This window comes from Bactrocera oleae, chromosome 5 (genome assembly GCF_042242935.1).
Source record: "Bactrocera oleae isolate idBacOlea1 chromosome 5, idBacOlea1, whole genome shotgun sequence".
Lineage (NCBI taxonomy): Eukaryota > Metazoa > Arthropoda > Insecta > Diptera > Tephritidae > Bactrocera > Bactrocera oleae.
Window position 1 is genome coordinate 31,133,685 of NC_091539.1, and position 11,707 is coordinate 31,145,391.

Below are 11,707 nucleotides of genomic sequence, written 5' to 3' on the forward strand. Positions count from 1 at the left end.
CTTAAATATATGTTTTAAATATACACTATGGCTTTTTGACCATGGCTTCACAAATGCCAGAAGTTTAGCCTTGCTAGCTGCCACATTAATGTGAAGGCTTAGTTTAGGGTTCATTATTCCTCGAAGATCGGTTAAGATATAATACCAATACCAACGACACCAATTTCAACCAAATTTGGTGCGTAATATTATCCCAATATTAGTTGAAATTTTGTATTATTATAAAATGTTCGGTTACACCCGAACTTAACCCTTAATTGCTTTTTCTATAAATTTGTTACCTTAAAATATCTTTGAATTTAAGAAGAAAATAGTTTGAGCTATGCTTAAGTAAAATATATTACAACATAATTACGACTACACCACTAGGTTCTCCTTTTATACTTTCGCAACACGTTGCTACAGAGTAGTGTACTTTTGTTTACCTAACGGTTGCTTGTAAACTAATCGAGTTAGTAATAGGGTTATGTATATATAAATGATCAAGATGAAGAGACGAGCTGAATTCCAGTTGACTGTCAGTCCGTTCGTCCGTCTGTGCAAGCTGTAACTTGAGTTGAAATTGAGATATCTTTATGAAACCGGGTACCGTAAGACGGTTGGTATTGCAGATGGCCGTAATCGGACCACAATCGCCATTAATCAAAAACAAATAAATTGCCATAACTAAGCTCCACAACAAGATACAAGACTGTTATTTGGTATACAGTAGGGTGGAGCGAAAAAAATTTTTTTTTGACTTTTTTTTAAAACTCCAATAATAACCACAAAAATATTTTTGAAAACTTTTTTAAGAAAGAGGACTCTCCACAGCTTCTAGAACACTTATAAAAAAAATTTGTACGAAATAAAAATTTGAACTCGAAACTTTATTTTAAAAGTGATGTTTTTTTATAATCTACAAATTTAACCCTCAGGCTAAACAAAAAAAATTATTTTTTTCGTTTCACCTTAGTATACAGGATCACATTAGAGAGGGGCATCTGCAGTTTAAAACTGTTTTAAAAAGTGGGCGTGGTCCCGTCCCTAATAGGTTTAATGTGCATATCTCCTCGGCCACTAAAGCTAAATGAACAAAATTCACTGAGAACAAATATTTTTAATACGTCTATCGACAGTGTTAAAATGGATGAAATCGGTTGACAACCTCACTTACTCCCCATATAACGGTACTGTTAAAAACTACTAAAAGCGCCATAAATCAATCACTAAACACGCCAGAGACATTAAATTTTATCTCTGCGATGGTATGAAATGGCTTTATAAGAAGCGCGTTCAAAATTAGTCAGTGGGCGTGGCACCGCCCACTTTTGGGTGAAACCCCATATCTTGGGATCTGCTTAACCTACTTAATCGTTAATAAGTAACTAATAAGAAATGGATACTGAAGATATGAATTGCCTTTTTTTACCACACTTCAAAAATTACCTAAAATGTATGTCCTTAAGGTGGGCATTATGGGTAAATTCGGACAAAAACCACAGCTATTTAATAATATTTTAACACAAAGGGCCCGGGCCTAACAAAGAAAACATGGTTGTTTTGTTAAAAATTTGCTTTAATCATCAATATATTCTCCATCAGGAGCAACACAATCATTCCAGCGTCACTCTAACACCACCATTTACTTTTGTAGAATTATTTGTATTTTGAATCAAAATAGGCCTCATTTTCATTTATTCTTACCGGCAAGCATTTTTTTGAGGTCTGCGAACAACCATCAAACGCTGGGAGCTAAATTTGGAGAATAAGGTGGATACGACAGTAATTCAAAATGAAATTCATGCATTTTTGTCATTGTTTTGATTGACTTGTGATACGATGAGTTGTCTAGATGAAACAAAATTTGCCATATGCGATCGCTGTTTTACAATTTTGGACTTCAAACGTTCCAATAAGTTTATATAATATTCACTCTTGATGGCTTTTCCCTTCTCAAGATAGTTGATAAATATTACACCTTTCATATCTCGAAATACCGATGCCATAATCTTTCCAGCTGATTGTTGTGCTTTCGGGTGCTTTGTAAGAGGTTCACCAGCTGCACTCAGATGACGATCGTTTTGATTTCGTAGTGCAGGGATGGATTCAGGTTTCGACCATTATCACATATCGGCGTAAAAATTCCGGTTAGTTACGTTTAAACATGGCCAAACACTACTCCGAATCATTAACACGTTGCTGTTTTTGGTCAACAGTCAGCAATTGCGACACCCACTTTGAACAGAGCTTTCTCATAGACAAATGCTCATGCAATACGAAGCCAGCACTTTCTGTTTTAATCTTTACGATGTCAGCTATATCACGCAACCTCACTTTCCTATTAAGTGGATTTTTTTTATGGTTTCTGGTGTTACAGCCTCATTTGGACTTCCACTGTGTTATACATCATTGGTGTCCCTACGACCACGTTTAAAGTCAGCAAATTAACGTTTTATTGTGGTTTCTGATGGCGCTGAATCCCCATAACACTTTTCAAGCCATTGCTTTACTTGAACGGTATTTTTTCCCTTAAAAAGCAGTGGAAAATTAAAACACGAAATTTTTATCATCCATTGGTTTTAAAATAACAAAAGCAGCGTCACTCTTAGCACAACAACTAGCAAACTAATGAATAAAATGTCATGAAATTTTAACAGCCGTCTTTTGAATGAGAGTACTAACTGAAAATGAGGTGAATTAAATAAAACTAACGCCAGCTAGTTATATGTGAGATCCGGGTGTTAATATTTTAAAAATTTCAAATTCCATGTGAAGCTTCCCTTACACAGAAGAAAAATGAAGCCCCCAAAAAAATTATGGGAATAAAATTTTGAGTAAATAGTAATCCAAAAATATACCATCTTACGACCAAACACAGTCGAAATCGAACCATAGCTTTTCAAGTCTCCAGATACCGAAGATGTGGTCCTCTTTGCCTATAGTTGATATTTACCAAAAATATGGGTACAACTCTTATATATATGTAGGTATTTTCAAAAAACTGTATAAACTGGATATTTTAGCAAAATTAAGTGAACGCATAATATTGGAAATGCAAAGCTTATTTTGAAAGATATGTGAAATTGGTATACGAATTACCCAACTCTCAAATACAAAATATAATGATTATATTTATTCTAGTAGACTTTTATCCGAAGTTATCTTCCAATGTGTGAGTGCAAAAGTTAATTTAATCAGTCCAAATTTTCTCCTAGACCCAATAAGCCATTTGACTTCCCATCTGACTTTAAACCGTTTATATTGGTCAAAATATTTGATATTATAATAAAATTAAAGTTTTACCAATTTCCCAGCCTTTGTGCCATGCAAATTGCCAGTGTATAAAATGTTCGGTTAAAAAAAAATATATGTAACATCCATATCACAGCGCCAGATGAAGAAGTGAGACTACAAAATGTCCGGCATTCGGCCATATTCCATGATAGATGTTTCGAATCAACTTTTCGTGTTGCAGCATCTCTCACAATTTTTATTTAAAATTTATGCAACATTGATGAAACTATTCTACGCAATGCCTCCGTAGTTTAAATGATTTAAATTGGAGTCAGATCTGCTTTCAGATAAAGTAAAATCATCATTAAATAATAACATACAACACTTGGCTGGGTATAGGATCATTAAGATAACTCTCATATTAACTGACATAAGCTTATTAGCTAAACACCCACTATAATTATGAAAATAATTATATGTAATATATGAGGGCTGGGGTAATTGGGCTAGCGATTTGACACATTTTTGACGCTAACCATTATATATTATTAATATGAGGCTGAGGATGTATTGAACCGATTTTATTCCTTTTTGGCACCTTAGATATCATTAAAAGTAAAAGAGCCCTTTTCAATTTCGTTAAGACATGTATCTTGATATTGTACGAAAGGTGCTGAGGTCCTCATATTCGCCACACGGGCTTGTAAGTTATATTCCAATTGTGACAATTTTAAATGAAAGTTACCACACCTTGAGAGGCATTGTTTGTTTTATTTCGACCCCTTCTTTCTTGCTTGATTTATTTTCATAAATATTGGGAAGTTGAAAAGTCAGATGAAATTTTCAACTTAAGAGGGCGCGATTGTCTAATTTCACCTGTTTTCAAATAGTAATATAAGAATATCAAAGAGATTTTATGTATTGTGCTTGGTTAAAATTGGTCGAGATGGATATGGATATCCAATTTCTTCATAAGTTCATGTTTAAACTTCACGTGTTATCTTTACAGTCAAATAAATGCTTCTGACGTTTTCCTTTATATAGTTACCATAATCTGCGTTGCTGATTGGGCATTGCTATTACCTCATTTTCCGTATTATTTTTTTGAAGTCATAATAGGAAACGTTTTCAAAAAGCCTAGTTAATAAAGATTTAGTAGTTAGAGAGATATGTATGAAATCTAAACTAACACCCATGTCATGCACAAATGCTCTTCCCTGAGCAAGAACTGCTTTTGGACGACCTTCACGAAATTCATCTTGGAGTAATCTACGACCTCAATTGAATTCACCATACCATCGATAAACACTGGTCCTTCATGGAGCTTCATCGCCAAAAATTAAATTAAGTGCTGAGTAAATCCACTTTGAAAGTTGTATAAAATAATCGTGTGAAAATGTTCACGGTTTAGCTCCATTTTTTGACTGGGGTGAACATTTAAAGTTACTGTAAAGAACGCAAAAAGCGCTCGTATGTCAAAACGTTTTATGTATAAATTCAAAAATGTCAAACTTTACCAAACAGTTGGGAATTACCATATTGAAACACTTAGGTTGCCAAATTCCGAAATATAAAAGCAACCTACGTATAAATAATCAGCGTGACGAGCGTAGTCGATTTAGCCTGTTTAGATCTGCGCGAATACGCGAACTAGTCTCTCAAATTTTGAGTTATCGATCTACTATAGCAAATATGTAGCTGTCATACAAACTGACCAATCAAACTCAAGACGTCGTATGTAAAACTTTTTTATTTTACAAGGTATTTTCCCGAAATTTGGCATATTTTATTATCCGAAGAATCGATATATTCTCAGAATATATTGTTCTGATCAGACTACTATAGCATTCAGCTGTCATTCAAACTCATCAAAATGATTCCTCAAAATCAAGATAAGAATCTTTTCATAGCCTTTTATATGCATTATTAACAATGCATCTGCGAAGAGTATTATTGTATTCGAGGCGTTACTTACATTATCAGAACTTCATAAGTGAATTGGTTGCTAAACATGATACGTTATATCTAAATCTCGTGTATTATCTAACAAAAGGCAAAATAAACCCAATTTCATTACAGCTCATCAATATTTATAGAAATCCTTGCACACACCTAATTCTGGAACAGAATGAAAAATATTTAAAATAAAAATATCCGTTTATATTATATAATTAAATGAGATTGTATTTAAACCTTAACATTCTAACCTTACTCTTTATGAAAGAATTCTGATCGTAAGCTAAATACATTTTTACAGGTTGGCAGCGGCTCAGGAAGCGGCGCTAGCAGGGCATCAACAGGGCTCCACAAGCGGGGGGCACTCGGGTCGAAGGGGAGCCCATCGCTTAGCTGATAGAATGGGTGGCCCAAAGAAAGACGACACACCACCCGGTGGTGGTCCAACATCATTATTTATCCTCACTGAGGATAACCCAATTAGAAAATACACACGATTCATCATTGAATGGCCGCCCTTCGAGTATGCTGTGTTATTGACAATCATTGCCAACTGTGTTGTGTTGGCTTTAGAAGAACATTTGCCTGGGAGTGATAAAACAGTATTGGCTCTGAAACTGGTGAGTTAAGTTCCACTTATTAAATTCTATATTCACGCTTTGAATGCGAAGTTTTCAACAGTGGATATAATTGTTATTACTTTTACAATAATTTAAAAATAAATACACCACATCTATTTTTTACGAATCTAGGAAAAAACGGAGACCTATTTTTTATGCATTTTCTGTGTAGAAGCATCGCTCAAGATCCTTGCCCTAGGGCTTGTTTTGCATAAACACTCCTACCTCAGGAATATTTGGAACATCATGGATTTTATCGTCGTAGTAACGGGGTAAATATTTTGATTTCATTGTGAACACTTGAATAAAACACTTATTGTTGTTGTTGCTGTTTCAATACTTACAAAAATACTTGGCGATGGGTTTTCTGAATGGATCTCACACGATCTATTTATTTTAACATTTACAACATATGTATATAAGTAATATTACCTAATAACACGTAAAATATTCACATAAAACAGCCACCCTTTTTTATTATCATCATATAACTCATAATTGTAAGCATGTTCTATTGTTGCTGCATTGCCTTGTTCTTGCAACTATATGGATTTCTCCTTCGGTTTATAACTCAATGACTTTTTCGGTTAGGAATAAACTTGCTTGTAAATTGCGTATAAAACTTGCAATACTATAAATATATTTTTAATCTTTAATATATGTACGTACGGTAAGAGACCATTGTGGAGAAATTTTGTTTTTAATCCGCTCTCCCTCAACCATCAATCGTTAAAAAGCTCTGCGTAATATTGATCTTCTACATTTCATTTTGAAAGTGTATAGTTAGGTGAGGTTTTAATTCTAAAATTTCCCTTAAAAAAGCTTCAATCGCATTCAAAATGTCAAATCGTAGACGTTTTTATTTCACTATTTCGAAACACGCGAATTGAGTGCATTAACCGCTTCTTCTGCGATCGAAAACCATCGCCGTCGTAAATTTAGTTTTTCTGATTATTTCGAAAATTGCGTGCAAAAAGTGACAGTAGAACGTGATGCTGTGGCAAATGTTGCAAGAAATTCACGCAGAATTTGACACTTTGACAAATTTTCAACACTGCTGTCGTGATTGCCATCTCGAACGCACCCCAATTTTTCATTAACAGCGATGATACTTTCCCATCATTTCTTACCTTCTCGATAACGCGATTTCTGTTCGGGGGTTTTTAAAATGTCCGAACAGAAAGTCATTATGCACAACCTTTTTGAAGTTCGTCAACTCCACCGACGACACCTTACTGCCACTGTATAAACACACTGAAAGGGTCTTAACTGTAAACAATACTGTTATAGCTTAAAGTTCTGAATCCGATGGTGGAAAAATATTTCAAGGTTTCCAAAGAATACGCCAGAAGTCCGCAAAAAGCACTGCATATTTCTAAAACCGTAAAAATATATATAAATTGTAGCATTAAGAACTCCACTTAAGTTCCAGCTACTAGGTTCCAGTAGCCAACTAAGAATGTATCCGAAAATATTTTTGTTATTAAAACTATTACTATAAAGGTATTATTATACAAAAATCTCATAAAAAATCACTAAATTTAATCTATGTATTCTATCTACGCTTCTCTTCCACCTTATTTTAAATTTTATAAATATACGTATTTTTACAACTATATTGTGTGTATGTATGTACACTTGATTGTGTTTGAAAAAATTAACTTTCGGTTTTTGTTTTGGTTATTATTTTTCTTGGTAATTTATTTGCCAATTATTAATTTTACAACTGCAAAAATCGTGACGTTATTATTGCCAAAATCAAAACCCCAAACACCATTGCACACAAATATGCTGATGATCGATGCTAATCTAACAACTAATTACATACAAATTCTTGCACGCTATTAAAATATAAAAAACAAAAAATAATTGCAATGCATGCATGACCTCCATTGTATGTGGGTGTGTGCGCACGTGTGCTTGGGCGTGTGGTGGGTATGTAGCGCTATGACGATCTTCGCCGAGGCTAATATAGATGTCGATCTGCGTATGTTGCGGTCGTTTCGTGTACTCCGGCCTCTCAAACTCGTTTCAAGAATTCCAAGTAAGCGTTCTAGCGTACGTGTACATATACATAGCTATCACAGGAAACGTACTTAAATACTATTTTAGTAGGCCAGAACATAGCAATTTACCTAGATAACATTTTTATAAGAATACATCTTAAAGAAAGTTTATTAAATTTCTTATAGAGAAATTCTAGTGCTGAGCTAAAAAAATATTGGCATACCTAAATTTATCTATGTTTATGTGGTTATTAATTTAAAAAGATCATAAAATTATTTAACTAGTTCGCAAGCATCACAAGTTCATAGAGAAATGTGTTCAAAGACGTCAACTCGCGTTAAGTGCTAAATTTTAAGCAAATACCATCGATATGTATCTTTGGTTGTTAGTATTGAAGTTAAAAAAAAATTAAATATAACGCATTATCCAAATTGGCCAACATCAAATATTATCGAATCCCGACACTATCATTTTTTGAGATCGTTCCTAACGATAATTAATACGATGGCCACCTGCTTAAGTGTCCTTAGTAACTTGAACATCATACCGCTTGAATTTTCATACTCTTGCAACATGTTGCTACAGAATATAATAGTTCTGCTCACCTAACAGTCATATCTATCACTTAAAAATAATCGAGTTAGGTATAGGGTTATATATATATATATGTAAATGATGTCCGTCTGTTCATCCGTGCAAGCGATAACTTAAGTAAAACTTGGGATATCTTAACGATATCTAAATGAAACTTTGTACACGTGTTCCTTGGACGAGTTCGTAGATGGGCGTAATCGCACCAGTGCCACGTCCACAAAACGTGATTAATGAAAAACGTGTAAAGTGCCACAACTAAGCCATCAATTAAGACACAGAATTCAGACTTGGTACAACGAATCGATATAATAAGAGGCACCTGTGGTTGGTAAAATTTTAAAAAGTGTGCGTGTCCCCGTCCCCTAATAGGTTTAATGTAAACATCTCTCGAACCATTTAACCTATATCACCCACATTTGTACAGGGCAAATCCTTTCGACTTCTCTTGCCCCATCGTGAAAATAGGTGAATTCGGATGATAACCACCCCACTCCCATTTTGCTAAAAACTACTAAAAGTGCGATAAATCAATAACTAAATGCATCAGGGACATTAAAATTTACATCGATATCGACCAAATTTGGTATGTAATATTACTTTGACATTTCCATGTTACAGTGCGTGATATTGATCTTCAATCGAAAATTGGCGAAACCATATATACTTGTACATATGTAGCATGACACAATCAATGAAAGAAACTTTAATGTTGGGTGCTTCTGGAATTTCTTCGAAATTTCGCGACCTATCTTCTCCGAAACGTCGCCGTCTTGCCGAATTTTTTGTGTGTTTTTCTTTCATTATACATTTGCAAAGTATTCACTCACTAGTATAATAATTTTTGTCAAAATAAAAGCTTTTGTGTACTGGATTCACACTCATTTCAAAAATAATAACTTTAAATCTGCCAACCTTCTGAGAACACATACGCGATAATTTGAAATTACAGTGAAAAATGATATCTCATGGTTTTGCATTCAAGCAAATTTTTGGCGCTTATCATAAGGGTTGCATTTTAAAGCACGTCGTATATTATTTAACTTGAAAATGCTCATTGGGGCTTTTCATTTTCAACCGAACTGAACCATTTTTTTTAGTCCGGTTGTTTCGGGTACAGTTTTCGCATTTTAAAATAAAAACGGTTCGGTTCGAAAACCGGTTAGATTCAAAACTGGTTTGCAGCCCTGCTTTTTACCGAAAATATCGGTCAATGTTTGAGATATAATATAGAAATTAGAACCTAGTAGAAACATTTTCGAACATCCGGTTGACTTTATGCCCCATATATTGGCCAATATATGAGTTAGCGTGTTTTCCTCCTAACGGTGCAACTCTGTGTCTAAATGGATCAAATCGGGTGAAAACTTGCACTAGCCCCCTTTAACCTAATATCAGGATTTTCAAACATTCGGTTTATTTCTTATATATTGTTGACGGTACTGGAGGTACCTTAATGAAACTCAGAGGGCATTTGTTTGTATTAATAATATAAAGTAATGGCAAAAATATATAAAATCGTATTAATCTCCCATATACCTCATGAAAGATTTTCAAATTTCCGTATACCGTATACATCGGTCAATATGTATGATATAAAATATATATATAAAAAAAAACAGAACAAATGGTTTTATCGACAAAATCACTTAATCTTATTCAAAATAATCTCCTTCTGCTTTAATATAGTTTTTTGCACGGTCCAAAAGCATGTCGAACGAGTGTTTTAGCTCGTAGCCCGGTATGGCCGCCAGTATGCCGGTGCAAGCCTTTTGAATGGCTATACGTCTGCATAACGCTTTCCTTTCGTCGGCAAATGCATTTTTCCGAAAAGATAGAAGTCGCACGGTGCCATATCAGGTGAATACGGGGAGTGGTTGATTGTTAAAATGTGATTTTTGATCAAATAATCGACCACAAGCATTATTGTGCAACAAACTCCAACTTCCATCTTCGCGATATTCGGGCCGAACACGTCGAATACGTCGCACCAAACGCTTCAAAACTCCAAGGTAGAATACCGCATTAACGTTTTGGCCGGGTGAAACAAATTCTTTGTGGACAATACCCTTGGAATCATAAAAACAAATCAGCATTGGCTTCACTTTTGACTTCTCCAGGCGCGATTTTTTGGGTTTCGGCTCATCGTCATTTATGTCCTCACCACTTTGAAAACGTTGAAACCACACCTGCACTCTGCTACTGGATAGGCAATCATCGCCATAAACTTGTTTCATCAATTGAAACGTTTCGGTAAAAGTTTTACCAATTTTAAAACCAAAATTTAATGTTGGCTCTTTGTTCGAAGCTCATTTTTGCACCGATGACAAAAACATACTGACACTTAAAACGCAACAACTTCACTTCCAATAGAATAAATGTCATCAAATTTTTACTGGAAGTCGATAAAGGATAGCAGATTCTAGCTCACTAGTCGACATATAGATGGCGCCACTAGAGTTTACTTTGTTACTTTTGTACTGTTTACTTTGGAACGCACCTTGTACATTAGTTAAATATGTGAAATTATATTATACAAGATATAATAATTTCCATTATTCTAACAAATGACTTAACATGATGGGAGTTGGTCTAGACTTTGGTCTTAATCTCATATCCTAATATATCTAATATCATCAATTTCGATCTTCTGGTTGACGTTTTGCACATCAACTCAATATTTAACCTCTTCGGTTAAGTTTATGTCAGATACTTGTATATCTCAGTTGAGTATGATTTTAATATAATTTCGCTGACGGCAAGTAAAATATAGTAATAAAACTATGACTTATAATATAACTCAAGAAAATACCAAATTTGATCGTAATTCATTCATGACTTCGTCGAATAATGAATTATGAATTTTTTCGCAACACTTTTTAATATGAAATTTTGCCCACACCTGAAAGTATTTCCCAGGATTTGATCCTTGAAAGTTGCAAGAGTATGAACTTTCGATTACACCCGAACTTAGCCCTTTCTAACTTGTTTAATATAAATATTTGCCAACCTGAACCTGCACACCTGAAGGTATTTCCCCGGATTTAATCCTTGAAGAGTGTGAAATTCTTCTCCCGAACTTAGCCCCTCTTTATTTGTTTTATATAAGTATTCAGCAAAAATACTACTCCACTAATTTCTGTTCAAAATGAGCTTAGGCGTTTAATAACACCCTAAGCAGATGCCATCAGGATTGAGCTTTGATAAAGAATGTTAAAGGTATGATTACTTTGCTTTCAGAAAATGTCCTACAAAGCAACGATATGTACAGAAATAATAAACAGAACACTACCAAGCGCTTGACCTTTGTCACACAT

General features: G+C 34.4%; 1 protein-coding gene across 4 annotated transcripts in view; it reads left to right on the top strand.

Annotated features, from left to right (window-relative positions):
• cac (calcium voltage-gated channel subunit cacophony) overlaps positions 1–11,707 on the top strand; it is a 161,945-nt gene that overhangs the window by 43,793 nt on the left and 106,445 nt on the right. For 3 of the 4 annotated variants that reach the window (XM_070110461.1, XM_070110463.1, XM_070110462.1), the window contains exons 3-4: positions 5,474–5,792; positions 5,925–6,064. In XM_070110461.1, the coding sequence (XP_069966562.1) occupies positions 5,474–5,792; positions 5,925–6,064 (459 nt within the window). Of the gene's footprint in view, positions 1–5,473; positions 5,793–5,924; positions 6,065–7,735; positions 7,837–11,707 lie in introns of all 4 variants that reach the window. The other variant, XM_070110464.1, reaches the window with a different exon arrangement.